The sequence below is a fragment of the Oncorhynchus mykiss genome, chromosome Y, assembly GCF_013265735.2.
Source record: "Oncorhynchus mykiss isolate Arlee chromosome Y, USDA_OmykA_1.1, whole genome shotgun sequence".
Lineage (NCBI taxonomy): Eukaryota > Metazoa > Chordata > Actinopteri > Salmoniformes > Salmonidae > Oncorhynchus > Oncorhynchus mykiss.
The window spans coordinates 29,264,324-29,280,987 of record NC_048593.1 but is presented as its reverse complement, the minus strand read 5'-3'; the positions used below and the strand labels follow the sequence as shown (position 1 = coordinate 29,280,987).

The window sequence follows — 16,664 nt, the reverse complement described above, 5'->3', positions numbered from 1 at the left end:
ACTTCATCCTAAGAAAGACTTACAACTGGGAAACTGGAAGTTGGGTTTTTCAAAACATCACCATCATGCATTATTGCCTCTAATCTACCCAAATAGGGGTCATGTAAAAACAACAGATCATTATTGTCATCTTTTAATCAAAACAGTGTAAAAACATGAGGGTTTTCACAATTACAATAACGTTTTGGACAATTGTTTTTTTTTGTATTACAAATACTATGACATGCTATAAGGGGCACAGACACGACTTAGAAAATGCTCACCAGCTCAAAGGATAGGATAGATAATGCTTTGATATTCAGAGAGAAAAGTGATATTGAATGGAGGGAAATAAACACTATTTGTGTGAAGAACAATATGACAAAACTGCAAGGGAAAATTGAACATGTGCCATGCAAACTAATAAAAGAGAACTGAAGAAAAAAATTTCCCATCATCAGTCAATATAAAACAGTTCGAGATAAAGCATTCCCGTGTCGGATGTACAGTATGTTGCTTATTTCAGAACCATGGTCAGCTCCCGTCATATTGAATGCACGATAAGAACGTGGCCTGTGATATTTTGCTAGAAATCTATAACATAGCAAACGACCCATTCCCCTTTTATGTGACCTGAGGTGACATTAACAACATATTTGATAGAAGAGGTTTGTTGGTACCATCTCATTCATCGGGGGAACAGACTAGAAGAGGATCTGGACTACCGATGCTCCCAGCGCTGGAACTTCCGTCTCCAAAGTCCCGGGCCACAAAATACTGTAAACTCAACTCGGACGACCCGCCAGGACTGGAATCACCTCTGCTGACACAACCCTCCTCCAGAACAACACACAGTTCCTTGAGATCGAAATTCTCCTTTACCAATCCATCTTGCACTCGTTCCAAATCAGCTAACTTCTTCAGATGTCCACCCACGTCCTCACGCATCACTTTGGCTGCGTTGTGTCCAAAAAGTTGCCAATCTCGGGAAAGCGTTTTTATTTTCATTCTGTCATCATCCAGGAAACTACATAGTTCTCGCAGTTCTTGGTTCTCCTCCTGAAGCCTATTATTGACTACTTTGAGTTCCCTGATTTCGAGTAAATGCTCCTGCAGTTGTTTATTAACCTCTTTAATTAACCGCCCTCGCTGTATAAGAGCTGTCATCTTGTTGGCCTCCTCTTGGCGCAACCTGGCCACGATGTCTTTTTTGGAGAATGACATCAAATCCTCGTCGGACATTTTAGAGAGCTCTCGCTTGTCAATCTCGCTGTTGCTGCACATTTTGTGTCATTTACTGTAGGCTTGGCGTCATGCGAGTGCGGCTCAACGACTATGCATGGAAAATATGGCAATTTGCAAAAAAATAAACAGTAATAAAATAGGTAATGGAATGCTTACAAAATTATGATTTAATTTGTGATGCCCTGATCCTCAACGCTACCGAGTATGTCTTGCAAAACAAGCCTTTGCCCACATTGCCTCTGTCATTGTCATTTTCACGACACGAAGTGAAACGAGCGTTTTATGTAGCGCTTTATGCGATTTGTATCGATGCCTCTTCTAAAGCGCATAATACATGCCTCTTAAAAATGGCCAGTTAAGAAGAACATAATTCGTCACCAGTAGGCTGATGTTGATGTAAAAAATACACTGTATTTTCTCACTTTCGCCAGGGTGGCGCTCAAGTCCTGTCCACAGAAAGATAAACGCGCAGTTATATTTGGACAGAGGAAACAATGCGCATACAGATTTGTGGAACAAACCAGCATATTAGTCGGGCCCAGCGGAGAAACCCTGAGAGGACCTGGCTCCTTGGAGTGGCCCTTCCTCTGAGGCTGTACTGGGTCAAGATAAGAACATTTCACCAGTGGTACCCAACCCACTAGCGGCACCTTTTTTCGGTTATCAGGAAGTGCATTCTGCATTACTTAGCTCACTTTGCAACCTTATTGCCCTGTGGTCTCCGCTCGAGGTCGCACCTGGTTTGGCATGTCCAGGTTTTTGATTTGTTTTCCCTGTACTCTTTCCCATTGTTGGGTGTTGGGGTCCTGTCTACAGGCCCCTTCATTTCTAGGTTTCTTGCCCGCTATATATACATTCTTTATTGCTTACAGAGCCAATCCTTATCCCTGGGTTACGGATCTGACTTGCCCATTTCCTTATAGGTTTCTTGCCCGCTATATGTCTATTTTTACTGCTGGCACGGCCCCATGGCTTGGGCCTTAAACTTGTCTTAGTACTCATCCCCATTAATGGGTGTTGGGGCCCGGTCTGAGGGACCCTTTTTTTATAGGTTTCTTGCCCGCTATATACATGTTTTTATTGCTGGCACGGCCCCATAGCTTGGGCCTTAAACTTGTCTTTGTACTCATTCACCATTATTGGGTGTTGGGGTCCTATCCAAAGGCCCCTTTGTTTATACATTTCTTGCCCGCTATATATACATATTAGTAGCTATATGATGTTGTGGCCCTCCGTTAAGAAATATATCCGTACTCAGAGAGTGTTTAGTTTAGGCAAATATAATGGAACAACTATAAATATTGGCATAGACCACCTTCTTAGCCCACTACCTTTTCTCCCATGCAGCAGACACTCCCACCTTGAACTGTTAACATAGGAACGTTGCTGATTTCAGCACCATGGACAGCCCCAGAATTTAGCTAATTTCAAAACCATGGAACGTTCCATAAATTTGTCAATTTCAGGACAATGGGCAGTGCCCGTCATATTGCGTGCGATAAAGACTTCCCTTCAAATAACTCGTCCAGTCATATTTTGCTAGAAAACGGTGCAAACCCACCCCCGGAAAAAACAATTTCTCCACAGCAGTAGATGGCAGTAAAGTGCCTTGTATCCAATGTGCTATTCTCTAGAGATATCCAGCAAAGAGAAACAAAGTTGCGCTTTCTGTTGTGGATTTTGAGAGGAGCCACAATTTACTTGTCAGCGACACCATCTGTCGTTTCGCTTTTATTTTACAATAAGGATAGCGTTTTTAAGCAGTGTTTACTGTTCTTTTGAATGCAGGTCTATGCAAATTCGATACGCTGTTTTTACTCCAATTCTTTGCAGAACCCAACGTTTTAACTGCGCAATAAATAATACGCGTTTGCAGATGCTGTTTACCCAAACGGTGCCTGGTGCAATATATTTGCTGGCTACGGTTTCCCCTCGACTTGACAGATACATAACACTAGTTAAAGGTAAAGTATAATTATTTGTTATTCCTAAAATGGCTATGTTACATAATGGCACAATATAGTGACCCGGTGTGACTACCCTTTTAAATGGGTCATCGATCCTTGACTGTTAATGCCAGCTTCACCTAGAAACATGACCCTCAGTGGATCAACTTTGCAGTATATCAATAGTGAGGCATAATGTGAGTGTGTATATATATATATATATATATAAATATATATATAAATATATATATATATATATATATTTATTTATTTATTTATTTATTTATTTATTTATTGTCACATACACCGGATAAGTGCGGTAAAATGTGTTGTTTTCCAGGGTCAGCCATAGTTGTACGGCACCCCTGGAGCAAATTAGGGTTAAGTGCCTTGCTCAAGGGCACATTGACAGATTTTTCACTTTGTCTGCTCGGGTATTCAAACCAGCGACTTTTCGGTTACTGGCCCAACGCTCTAACCGCTAGGTTACCCGCTGCTCTGTAGATATAAAAGGCTACCAAGAATATTCTGATTGTGTGTAGACTACTCTTTTTAACTACTAGGCATAGCCATTCTTAAATTAACTCTCTGCAGTCTTTTTGGTTCCTCATTAGCCTACAAGATGTCTATGGAACTGGATGTGTTTGTGGGGAACACAACTATCATGGATATGGAAGTCTATCAGCTTTGGTTGGACGGTCTCACCGGTTTGTCTCTATCCTATTTTGTTGAGACTTTGGAATGACATGGCTGTGGTGACACTGCACTGTGTGACAGAGGAATGTATTGATTTCAGGAATGTATTGAAATCACAGATGCCTACACAATTGAATGGCAATGACCAGACCGTGACATCATTTACATCCTATTGTCTCTCTCCCATCTCTGCCTTGCTCTCCCTCACAGTGAGTGATGCAGTAAAGGTGCGGATGGATGAGGGGGCATTATTGGAGTGTGAGGCGAATCCAGAGGTGCTGACCAGCGATACCATGGACCAGTTTAGAACCTTCCAGATGTGTGAGCGTCTTTTACACTCCCCCACCAAACTGGGCAGTCAGCTGCTGTATCAGATCCCAGCACAGAACCAGATAATTCTCATTGAAAGGTGTGTATTCAATTCCATAAATTGTTTTTGTTCTCAAAGCCAAGGGCAATTTGTGTGGAAACTTAGAAATAGACACAGGGCCAGTAGTGGTTGGTGCCATTCAAAATTAGGGAGGATTATTTGTTTTAATGAGCATGTCCATATTTGTATTACAGCATATGACTGTCATTTATATTCCATTCACCCAGCTCAATGTAAGTAACATTGATAGGTTCAGGCTACTGATACAAACATTTTCCCTATACCCATCATGAGGTTGCTACAACCTAGCCTACAAATGACATATAGGTGCACAGGTCGAGAGACACATAGAATAAGCAAGGTGACAGACAGAGATTCATTCAATACTGCTTCTAGCTGATCTGGGGTGTAATCATTAATCCAAACAGTTATTGGACAAATTCAGGTAGTTCCCTCCCAGTTTCCTTCCATTTAAGACACAGCAGAATGAATACACCCCTGATCACACACAGTTCGCTTTCAAAGCAGCCACATACAGCATCATCACTTTGCTCATTGTATAATTCCTTCTCGCATCTATGTACTCTCCTCTCACCTTTTCCCTTAGTTTGTGGACTTTAGGGCACAACACAACAGCTGTCTGTGACCAGGTGCAAAAAACTCTCCAAGCCAAGCCTTCATACCATGTCCGCTAAAAGCTAAACAGTCTACATCGTTGTCAATACATTAACGTTATAGTCAAAAAACTAGAACTAACACATTAGTTAATCCACAATCCAATCCATGTGTACAATCACGCAGTACAGTGTAATGTTACAGCTAGCAGTCTAGTAGTTACACTGGCAGGCCCCGTTGGCAATAAATTAATACAATCGAAAGCTTACCTTGATTGGAAGAGTTGTCGTGTTGGATATTCTAAGCCAGCTAGCTAACATAAATAGCATTCCTCTCTGTTTGAGTCAGGTTGTTGAGTAGGCTAAATTAGCCGCATTAGCTAAGGAAGTGAAAGGTAAATGAAGAAGAAAAAAACACTATGAAATATAGCTACAGTATATCTCTCCCTCTCTCTCTTTATTTCTTTCTCTCTCTCTCCTGCTTGTCCTTCATTGTTTGTTTAAGAAATTAATTTGTTCAAAACTGTTCAGCTATTGTATTTTTCTCTTTGAGTCAACTACTCACCACATTTTATGCACTGCAGTGCTAGCTAGCTGTAGCTTATGCTTTCAGTACTAGATTCATTACTCTGATCCTTTGATTGGATGGACAACATGTCAGTTCATGCTGCAAGAGCTCTGAAAGGTTTGAGGACATCCTCTGGATGTTAGGTGTATAAAATCGAGCACACAGCCATGCAATCTCCATAGACAAACATTGACAGTAGAATGTCCCGTAATGAAGTGTCTTTCAGCGTGGCAACGTCATAGTACACCACCGTTTCAACAAATCCGTTCATCAAATGTCTGCCCTGCTAGAGCTGCCCCGTCAGCTGAAAGTGCTGTTATTGTGAAGTGGAAATGTGGAGGAGCAACAACGGTTCAGCCGCGAAGTGGTAGGCCACACAAGCTCACAGAACGGGACCGCCGAGTGCTGAAGCGCGTAAAAATAATCTGTCCTCGGTTGCAACACTCACTACCGAGTTCCAAACTGCCTCTGGAAGCAACATCAGCACAATAACTGTTCATCAGGCACTTCATGAAATGGGTTTCCATGGCCAAGCAACTGCACACAAGCCTAAGATTACCATGCACAATGCCAAGGGTTGGCTGGAGTGGTGTAAATCTTGCCCGCCATTGGACTGTGGAGCAGTGGAAACGTGTACTCTGGAGTGATGAATCACGATTCACCATCTGGCAGTCTGACGGACGAATCTGGGTTCGGTGGATGCCAGGAGAATGCATAGTACCAACTGTAAGGTTTGGTGGATGAGGAATAATGTTCTGGGGCTGTTTTTCATAGTTCGGGCTAGGCCCCTTAGTTCCAGTGAAGGGAAATCTTAACACTACAGCATACAATGACATTCTAGATGATTTTGTACTTCCAACTTTGTGCTTCTAACAGTTTGGGGAAGGCCCTATCCTGTTTCACCATGACAATTCCCCCGTGCACAAAGTAAGGTCCACACAGAAATGGTTTGTTGAGATCAGTGTGGAAGAACTTGACTGGCCTGCACAGAGTCCTGACCTCAATCATCAAATCAAATCAAATTTATTTATATAGCCCTTCGTACATCAGCTGATATCTCAAAGTGCTGTACAGAAACCCAGCCTAAAACCCCAAACAGCAAGCAATGCAGGTGTAGAAGCACGGTGGCTAGGAAAAACTCCCTAGAAAGGCCAAAACCTAGGAAGAAACCTAGAGAGGAACCAGGCTATGTGGGGTGGCCAGTCCTCTTCTGGCTGTGCCGGGTGGAGATTATAACAAAACATGGTCAAGATGTTCAAATGTTCATAAATGACCAACATGGTCGAATAATAATAAGGCAGAATAGTTGAAACTGGAGCAGCAGCACAATCAGGTGGACTGGGGACAGCAAGGAGTCATCATGTCAGGTATTCCTGGGGCATGGTCCTAGGGCTCAGGTCCTCCGAGAGAGAGAAAGAAAGAGAGAATTAGAGAGAGCATATGTGGGATGGCCAGTCCTCTTCTGGCTGTGCCGGGTGGAGATTATAACAGAACATGGCCAAGATGTTCAAATGTTCATAAATGACCAGCATGGTCGAATAATAATAAGGCAGAACAGTTGAAACTGGAGCAGCAGCACAGCCAGGTGGACTGGGGACAGCAAGGAGTCATCATGTCAGGTAGTCCTGGGGCATGGTCCTAGGACTCAGGTCCTCCGAGAGAGAGAAAGAGAGAAGGAGAGAATTAGAGAACGCACACTTAGATTCACACAGGACACCAAATAGGACAGGAGAAGTACTCCAGATATAACAAACTGACCCTAGCCCCCCGACACATAAACTACTGCAGCATAAATACTGGAGGCTGAGACAGGAGGGGTCAGGAGACACTGTGGCCCACTCCGAGGACACCCCCGGACAGGGCCAAACAGGAAGGATATAACCCCACCCACTTTGCCAAAGCACAGCCCCCACACCAGTAGAGGGATATCTTCAACCACCAACTTACCATCCTGAGACAAGGCTGAGTATAGCCCACAAAGACCTCCGCCACGGCACAACCCAAGGGGGGGGGGGGGGGGGCGTCAATCCCATCAAGCACCTTTGGGATGAATTGGAACACCGACTGCAAGCCAGGCCTAATCACCCAACATCAGTGTCCAACCTCACTAATGCTTTTGATGTTGAATGGAAGCAAGTTCCCCAGAAATGTTCCAACATCTAGTGGAAAGCCTTCCCAGAAGAGTGGAGGCTGTTATCACAGCAAAGGGGGAGAAACTCCATATTAATGCCCATGATTTTGGATCTTGTTCAACGAGCAGGTGTCCACATACCTTTGGTCATGTAGTGTAACTACTGAGAACCATGAGCCTCCTAGGGTTTGTATTGAAGTCAACTAGCTGTTCTCCATCTACACCATGGTGCTACCCCAGAGAGTGCTGTTGAGGCTACTTAAGACCTTCATTGCAAAATAGTGTGTTTTAATCAGTTATTTGATGAGGTGTGAATATATTTAGTATAGTTTTATCCAAAAAGGATAACTTTTATGTTTCTCTATTTTTATGAAATTCCCTTAGTAGGATGATCCTCCCCTTCTTTCTCTGAGGAACCTCCACTGCTCAGGACCATATGCAAATCCAAATAGTGTGTGTGTGCGTATTAGCCCTTCCTCCCCATGTTTTAGAGCTAACCAGTGTGTTGTTTGTTTCTGCAGGTACTATGAATTTGACAGTGTGTTTGCCAGAGAGGTGCTGGGGAAAAAGCTCTCCAAAGGGACCAAAAAGGACTTGGATGACATCAGCTGTAAAACAGGGATCACACTGAAGAGCTGCAGGAGACAGGTGAGACTAACACAAACACCACACTCATTGAGAAGGTGCTACATTAATATAGCGTGACTCCTGACTGTATTAACACACAACTCCCAGCTTGAGAAGAACCTGTCACTCAAGAGCAGCTTACATGCAAAAGGACAGGCCAGGACCTTACCTGGACAGCACTGCTCTGTAATTTAATTATCTGTCCAGTTTAAGCACTGTCATGCAGAGGGATTTGCCTGCCAACGGTGGGGCTTTTATAGTGAGGTCATGATCAGAAATACAATATATAGAGCATACCAACACGAAGCACATCTCTGTCTGTCTGTATGTCTGTCTGTCTGTCTGTCCCTTTGTCCGTCTTACTGTCTTTCTCTCCAGTTTGACAATTTCAAGCGGGTGTTCAAAGTGGTGGAGGAGCTCAAGGGCCCACTAGTGGAGAACATACAGCGTCACTTCTTGCTCTCCGACACACTGGCAAGGTGGATACAAGAACAGAGTGGGAGGAATAAGGAAGGAGAAACAGAAATGGTGTAGCGAAATAAATCTGTCAACCATAACTCTAGTAATATTTATATATTCACAGGGAATAGCATACATGCGTCTTTGTTTGTAGACATTGACTTAATGGTTTATAGAATGATGGATGAAAAAAGGATAATTGCCTGTGATAGTTTCCTTGGGTTCAGGCCCTCCAACCTACAGTGCCTCCCTCTCACTTTTTTCTCTATCCCTGCAGGGACTATGCTGCCATTGTGTTTTTTGCAAACAGCCGCTTTGAGACAGGAAAGAGGAAGCTGCAGTACCTCTCATTCCAAGACTTTGCCTTCTGTGCAGGCCAGCTCATCAGTTACTGGACAATAGGAGCAATGGGTAAGATGCATCACTTTGACCAGTCACTGATGGCACAATGCAGCTAAATGTAGAACACAATGTAAAGAAGTCAGTCCCGGGGGAAACAAATCATAACGTAGAAATAATTATTTGAACCCAAAGCTCTTGTCAAAAACAGTTTTATTTGGCCCGTGGAAGTAGTTACGTTATGACAGGGGTCTACAACAGATCGATTGTGATCTACCAGTAGCTTATGAGTAGCTCGCCAAACAATTCTGTGTTCCACCGCAAACTGTCATAACGTATCGGACACCGCAAGCTTCCAGCTACTATCTAACATAGAACCCCTGGTTAGCCACTATTGGCTTAAAAAGCCAAACCTAACACAATATCTGACCAATTCCATCAATATTTCCCCTTTAGGTCTGTGTGGTGCCGGCATTTGTCAATCACTCCTTTTGTAGCCAGTAGTGATGGCTCGTTCGCAAACAGCTTTTTTGAACAGCTGTTTTTGGTGAACGCCAGAAGCCGAATCACATATGTGAAAAATAAGTTAATTTGGCTCCCTGATTTGCATACTTTTACTATTTGAGCTCCAGACATCGATTATCTGCAGATCAATTCTAAAAACGTTCTCTGAAGATGCTAAATCCTCAGTGCATAACAATATAATGAGGAGAGAGCCTCATTGTGGTTCACACTATTTTTTTCAGTGCGTAAAATGTTATCTTACTTTTTTTTTTGCAGGCCATCTAATAATTAGGTCAGGTTAACATTTATTTGAACTCACATTTCACAATATGATATAATGCTAGGCAACGTTTTATGCTTCAAATTAGAGATATTAAAGCCGTTTGGGAGCCAAATGAATGGCTATTTTCAGTGAACGAAGTCAAACTATCGGGCTTTCAGAAAAGACTCGAAATGCCCATCCATAGTAGCCAGTTGACGTGATAACCATCTTGTGGTTTGACAGAAATACTTAACATTTATTTCAGAAGGTTTTGTGTAAACTGCGAAATAGGCTTACCTGGCAGAGGTATGTCATGAGTAAGTACTGTATATTATTTGCAAACTTTGCCATGAAATGAGCAGCAGTAGTACAGAACCATCGCTAGACCGGCATATTAGACTGCACACTAGATGTGCAATTAAATTAAAGGGCCAGATGCGCATTTAAAGGGGAATTAGACTCACAAATCTAAATATGTTAGTTTTCTTCAAGACCCCCACAAAATGGTATTATGTTGTGATTTAAGCATTGACATCAACGCAGAACATCCAATGTCGTTGTTTCTCTATGAACAATTGTAATGTTGAGAGTGAAAATCCCAAAAAATCCAAAACCAGGAGAATACACAACTGAATTTGGGGGGGAAAAAATAGATTTTATAGTTTTTAGTTTTTAGTTAACCATTATTTTACCAGGTATTATGACAGAGAACATAGTGCACTACTTTATCTTGTACAATTTTCTCCCGAGCGGCACAGCAGTCTAAGAGGCGCCACTACAGTCCCTGGTTCAAATCCTAGTTAACTTGCCTAATTAAATAAAGGTTAAATAAAAAATGAAAAAAATAATAAAAATAAGGACCCCAGAAAGAATTGCAGGGGAAATGAGGAAATTGTTATTTTTTTTTAAGTTAGAGAGAAATGAGTAACTCACATTATTTTTTATTTTAAGTAGCTCTCATGCTAAAAAAAAAAGGTTGGAGACCCCCGCTTTATGAGGTATCAGCGCTGGACCTACTTGGCTTTCTAGCACCATATCCCATTCATTTTTCCCCTCTCTCTTCACAGATAGCATGATGGAGGATATGGATGTTGACCTGGAGAAAGAGTTTCTGAATGAACTGAAAGATCTCAAGGTTTTGGTTAATGACAAAGACATGATGGACCAACATAAAATGTAGGATGGGTGTAACCACGTGTATGAAAATGCTTGTGTGGGTTAATGTTGAGTTCTAAAAACAATTCAGCCGTTGATGTCTTTGCTGGTCCCCCTCTTGACTCCTTTTCTCTCCTCTCCTCGCTCTCTTAGCCTGGTGTGTGCTGCTCTGCGGGGAAAGATCAAAGTCTACAAGTTGATGGAGGTTAACTTCAAAGTGAGCAACTAACTGATAATTGCTATTACTAATGTGTATAGAGACTAAGAAATGCACATAGAGTTGGAGTGGGTTTTAACCAGAGGTGAGGTACAATATTGCCAATGCATGAAAAATAGTTCATTTCAATTCAAAGTATCTAAATTATGATGAATTAATAAGTTAAAGTAAAATAAATCAAAGCTATATGAAACTAGTGTAATAGGTATCAAATAGTCTAACATTTCAGACTTGGGTTCCTATTCAGATTGAAATGAACATCCCACATCCCTCCCCCCCACTGAAACAAGACAAAATGGAAGGAATTTGATAGGTTGTAAGAATGTATTTTTACTCTTTTCCTATCTCACTCTCTCTGAACACAGAATCTTTCTAGAGCCCTGGTAAACCTTGCATCGAAACTTACACATACCAAAGATGTCAGAGATTTATTCATCGACCTTGTGGAGAAGGTACACCCCTAACAGCCAATCAACGTGTTATGACATACAGTACCAGTCAAAAGTTTGGACACACCTACTCATTCAAGGGTTTCTTTATTTTTACTATTTTCTACATTGTATAATAATAGTGAAGACATCAAAACACTGAAATAACACATATGGAATCATGTAGTAACCAAAAGTTGTTAAACAAATCAAAATAAATGTTATATTTGAGATTATTCAAAGTAGCTACCCTTTGCCTGTCACGATCGTCATAATGATTGGACCAAGGCGCAGCGTGCGTAGAGTTCCACATATTTTAATTAGAAACTCACCAAAAAGCATAAACGAAACGTGAAGCTACTGGTGTGCACACAGGCAACTAACTATCTGTAGACAAGATCCCACAAACTAAAAGTGGAAAAAAGGCTGCCTAAGTATGATCCCCAATCAGAGACAACGATAGACAGCTGCCTCTGATTGGGAACCATACCCGGCCAACAAAGAAATAGAAAAACCAGAATGCACATGGAAATAATAAACTAGAACACCCCCCAGACACGCCCTGACCTACTCCACCATAGCAAATAAAGGCTTTTTATGGTCAGGACGTGACAGTACTACCCCCCCCCCTCCCCTCCCCCAAAGGTGCGGACTCTGGACGCAAAACCTGAAACCAAAAGGGAGGGTTAGGGGGGGTGTCTATTGTCGGTGGCGGCTCCGGTGCGGGGCGAAGTACCCACTCCGCTCGCAGATACGACGTCTTCCTCCATGGCGGCTCTGGTGCGGGGATCGTCGCCGGAGGCACCGGACCGTGTTTCGTCGCCGGAGGCACCGGACCATAGGTCGTCGCAGGAGGCTCTGGACTGAGAACCCCTGTTGAAAGGCTCCGGACCACCGACTGTCGCTGGAGCTTCCGGACCGCCGCTGGAGCTTCCGGACCGCCGCTGGAGCTTCCGGACCGCCGCTGGAGGCTCCGGACCGCTGCTGGAGGCTCCGGACCGCCGACCGCCGCTGGAGGTTCCGGACCGCCGACCGCCGCTGGAGGTTCCGGACCGCCGACCGCCGCTGGAGGTTCCCGACCGCCGCTGGAGGCTCCGGACCGTCGATGGAGGCTCCGGACCGCCGATCGTCGCTGGATGTACCGTCGCTGGAGGTTCCGGACCGCCGACCGTCGCTGGAGGGACTGCCGCTGGAGGCTCCGGACCGCCGCTGGAGGCTCCGGACCGCCGACCGTCGCTGGAGGTTCCGGACCGCCGACCGTCGCTGGATGTACCGCCGCTGGAGGCTCCGGACCGCCGCTGGAGGCTCCGGACCGCCGCTGGAGGTTCCGGACCGCCGCTGGAGGTTCCGGACCGTCAATGGAGGCTCCGGACCGCCGACCGTCGCTGGATGTACCGTCGCTGGAGGTACCGTCGCTGGAGGTACCGTCGCTGGAGGTTCCGGACCGCCGACCGTCGCTGGAGGTTCCGGACCGCCGACCGTCGCCGTTGCTCCGCCTTCTCTGCCTGCGTCCATGGCAGGGTCTTGTCCCCTGCCATAACGTCCTCCCATGTCCATGATGTCCTCCACTCACTTTTCTCCCGGGCCCAGGATCCCTGCTCCTCCTGACCACTCCTGACCACGCTGCTTGGTCCTTTGGTGGTGGGATCTTCTGTCATAATGAGCGGACCAAGGTGCAGCGTGGTAGGCGTACATTTTCCTTTATTAAATGAACACCAAACAAAATACCAAACGAAACGTAAAGCTACAGAGTGGGGGCGGCAGGGTAGCCTAGTGGTTAGAGCGTTGGACTAGTAACCGGAAGGTTGCGAGTTCAAACCCCCGAGCTGACAAGGTCGTTCTGTCGTTCTGCCCCTGAACAGGCAGTTAACCCACTGTTCCCAGGCCGTCATTGAAAATAAGAATTTGTTCTTAACTGACTTGCCTGGTTAAATAAAGGTAAAATAAAAATAAAAAATCTGTAGACAAGATCCCACAAAGCACAATGGCTGCCTAAATATGATCCCCAATCAGAGACAACGATAAACAGCTGTCTCTGATTGGGAACCATACCAGGCCAACATAAACCATTAATCACCGAAATGACCCACCCTAGTCACTATCACGCCCCAACCAACACAGAGAATAAACAGCTCTCTATGGTCAGGCTGTGACTCTTGCCATTCTCTCAACCAGCTTTTCCAATGCCAACAGTCTATGATTTAAATTTTATATATATATATATATATATATATATATATATATATAAAATCATAGACTGTGTATATATATATATATATATATTTATTTACCCCTTTTTCTCCCCAATTGGTAGTTACAGTCTTGTCTCATTGCTGTAACTCCCGTATGGACTCGGGAGAGGCGAAGGTCGAGAGCCATGCGTCCTCCGAAACACGACCCAACCAAGCCGCACCACTTCTCGACACAATGCCCACTTAATCCGGAAGCCAGCCACACCAATGTGTCGGAGGAAGCACCTGGCGACCGTGTCAGCATGCATGCGCCCGGCCCGCCACAGGATTCGCTAGAGCGCGATGGAAAAAGCTGGCCAAACCTTCCCCTACACTGGACGATGCTGGGCCAATTGTGCGCCGCTCCATGGATCTACCGGTCGCGGCCGGCTGCGACAGAGCCTGGACTCGAACCAGGATCTCTTGTGGCACAGCTAGCAACTGTGATGCAGTGCTTTAGACCACTGCGCCACTTGGGAGGCCCCTACAGTCTTGAAGGAGTTCCCACATATGCTGAGCATTGTTGGCTGCTTTTCCTTCACTCTACTGTCCAACTAATCCCAAACCATCTCAATTGGGTTGAGGTCGGGTGATTGTGGAAACCAGGTCATCTGATGCAGCACTCCATCACTCTCCTTGGTCAAATAGGCCTTACACAGCCTGGAGGTGTGTTGGATCATTGTCCTGTTGAAAAATAAATGATAGTCCCACTAAGTGCAAACCAGATGGGATGGTGTATTGCTGCAGAATGCTGTGATAACCATGCTAGTTAAGTGTGCATTGGATTCTAAATAAATTCTAAATAAATCACTGAGTGTCACCAGCAAAGCACTCACACACCATTACACCTCCTCCTCCATGCTTCACCGGGGGAACCACACATGCAGAGATCATCCGTTCACCTACTCTGCGTCTCACAAAGACACGGTGGTTGGAACCAAAAATCTCAAATTTAAGACAGATTTCCACCGGTCTAATGTCCATTGACTGTGTTTCTTGGCCCAAGCAAGTCTCTTCTTCTTATTGGTGTCCTTTAGTAGTGGTTTATTTGCAGAAATGAAGGCCTGATTGATTCACGCAGTCTCCTCTGAACAGTTGATGTTGAGATGTGTCTGTTACTTGAACTCTGTGAATTTATTTGGGCTGCAATCTGAGGTGCAGCTAACTCTAATGATCTTATCCTCTGCAGCAGAGGTAACTCTGGGTCTTCCTTTCCTGTGGTGGTCCTCGTGAGAGCCAGTTTCGTCATAGCGCTTGATGGTTTTTGCGACTGCACTTGAAGAAACATTCAAAGTTCTTGAAATGTTCTGGATTGACTGACCTTCATGTCTTAAAGTAATGACGGACTGTCATTTCTCTTTGCTTATTTGAGCTGTTCTTGACATAATATGGACTTGGTCTTTTACCAAATAGGACTATCTTCTGTATACCACCCCTACCTTGTCTGACACAACTGATTGGCTCAAACGCATTAAGAGGAAAGAAATTCCACAAATTAACTTTTAACAAGGCACACCTGTTAATTGAAATGCATTCCAGGTGGCTATCCCATGAAGCTGGTTGAGAAATGCTAAGTGTTCAAAGCTGTCATCAAGGCAAAGGGTGGCTACTTCGAAGAATCTCAAATATAAAATATATTTTGATTGGTTTAACACTTTTTTGGTTACTACATGATTCTATATGTGTTATTTCATAGTTTTGATGTCTTCACTATTATTATACAATGTAGAAAATAGAAAAAAAATAAAGAAAAACCCTTGAATGAGTTGGTGTGTCCAAACTTTTGACTGGTACTGTATGTGACAATTCCTCTTTTAAGATGTTTCTAAATCTTGTTTGTTGTGAATTCCGCTGTTTGGCATTATAGATTGTAGAAACAAATTAGACATACTTCATAGCCATCTTTACGATCATATCTGGCAATGTATTGATGTAGTTTTATTGGTTAAATCTTGTTGGTATAGTATTCAGTTTGACCTTTCTGTGGAATAGATTCTGTGTCTACTGCCCTGATACTGACTATCATCCTATGACTAAGTTGCTTTTCCCCTGTCCTGATAAGATTGAGAAATCTCTGCTAACAGCCTTATGTCCTCCTCCTCTTCTCCTAGTTCATAGAGCCATGTCGATATGATAGATGGACAGTGGCAGAGATCACACTCTTCCTCACTCACTACACCAATGCCGCTCACTGTCTTGGCACGTTCAGGTTAGTGTGTGTGTGTGTGTGTGTGTGTGTGTGTGTGTGTGTGTGTGTGTGTGTGTGTGTGTTTATACAGTCATCAATGTTGTCGTAATACTTAATCTCTTCTCTCTTCAGGCACCAGATGATTTGGGACAGGTACATGGGCGTCATCAAAAGCTGTATCCTCCAAATGTACCATGAATAGGTAGATCTCTGGTTTGGACCTCCTCTCCTGATTGAGCTGTATCACAGGAGGCTGCTGAGGGGAGGATGGCTCATAATAATAATGGCTGGAATGGAGTGAATGGTATCAAACACGTGGAAACCATGTATTTGATGTGTTCAATACCAATCCATTTATTCCATTCCAGCCATTACTTATAGCCTATCCTCCCCAATTAAGGTTCCACCGGCTGCCTGTGATCTGTATTGATCTTACTGTGAATCTGTCTTCCCTCTGGCATTTTTTCGTAACTACCTCAGCCCAGTGCAGTCCACTTCTCCACCTCTCCCTGATCAAAGTGAACTATCTGTCTCCAACTCCTTCTATCTCTTCAGTCAGTCCCCCTGTAAATATACTGAATGAACTCAATACTTTTCTGATATGTAAATTGTGACTTAAATGAAGTAAACATATTTGTTTTAGAAAGATGTTTCAACTGTTTGGTATATGTTTGTGAAAATGTGAGGGTGTGTGTGTCTTAGTCC

At 43.9% G+C, this 16,664-nt stretch overlaps 2 protein-coding genes across 8 annotated transcripts; one reads left to right on the top strand and one right to left on the bottom strand.

Annotated features, from left to right (window-relative positions):
- Window positions 1-102: 102 nt before the first annotated feature.
- On the bottom strand, window positions 103-1,640 carry LOC110509953 (coiled-coil domain-containing protein 85B). The gene has a single exon (XM_021591188.2). It carries the CDS (start codon window positions 1,261-1,263, stop codon window positions 664-666), a length of 600 nt encoding a protein of 199 aa, XP_021446863.1. The 5' UTR covers window positions 1,264-1,640; the 3' UTR covers window positions 103-663.
- Window positions 1,619-16,609, top strand: LOC110509950 (acidic fibroblast growth factor intracellular-binding protein B). Of its 7 annotated transcripts, none has more exons than XM_021591184.2 (12): window positions 1,622-3,188; window positions 3,765-3,877; window positions 4,077-4,275; window positions 8,071-8,197; window positions 8,555-8,655; window positions 8,913-9,046; window positions 10,808-10,916; window positions 11,049-11,112; window positions 11,478-11,564; window positions 15,883-15,980; window positions 16,092-16,135; window positions 16,440-16,609. In XM_021591184.2, exons 2-12 carry the CDS (start codon window positions 3,793-3,795, stop codon window positions 16,571-16,573), a joined length of 1,182 nt encoding a protein of 393 aa, XP_021446859.1. In that variant the 5' UTR covers window positions 1,622-3,188; window positions 3,765-3,792; the 3' UTR covers window positions 16,574-16,609. The 7 variants fall into 7 exon arrangements, with proteins under 7 accessions (XP_021446854.1, XP_021446859.1, XP_021446853.1 ...); XM_021591178.2 differs by having other exon boundaries at window positions 1,625-3,188; window positions 3,785-3,877; XM_021591179.2 differs by lacking the exon at window positions 3,765-3,877 and having other exon boundaries at window positions 1,619-3,188.
- The last annotated feature ends 55 nt before the right edge of the window (window positions 16,610-16,664 follow it).

What these genes read in the sequence shown, in the direction of transcription:
- LOC110509953 (XM_021591188.2), bottom strand. Translation starts at nt 1,263, where the DNA reads ATGTGCAGCAACAGCGAGATTGACAAGCGAGAGCTCTCTAAAATGTCC.
- LOC110509950 (XM_036967352.1), top strand. Translation starts at nt 3,809, where the DNA reads ATGTGTTTGTGGGGAACACAACTATCATGGATATGGAAGTCTATCAGC. An exon ending in CAGATAATTCTCATTGAAAG is followed by an intron (nt 4,276 to 8,070) that starts GTGTGTATTCAA and finishes TTGTTTCTGCAG; the next exon opens with GTACTATGAATTTGACAGTG. An exon ending in TGAAGAGCTGCAGGAGACAG is followed by an intron (nt 8,198 to 8,554) that starts GTGAGACTAACA and finishes CTTTCTCTCCAG; the next exon opens with TTTGACAATTTCAAGCGGGT.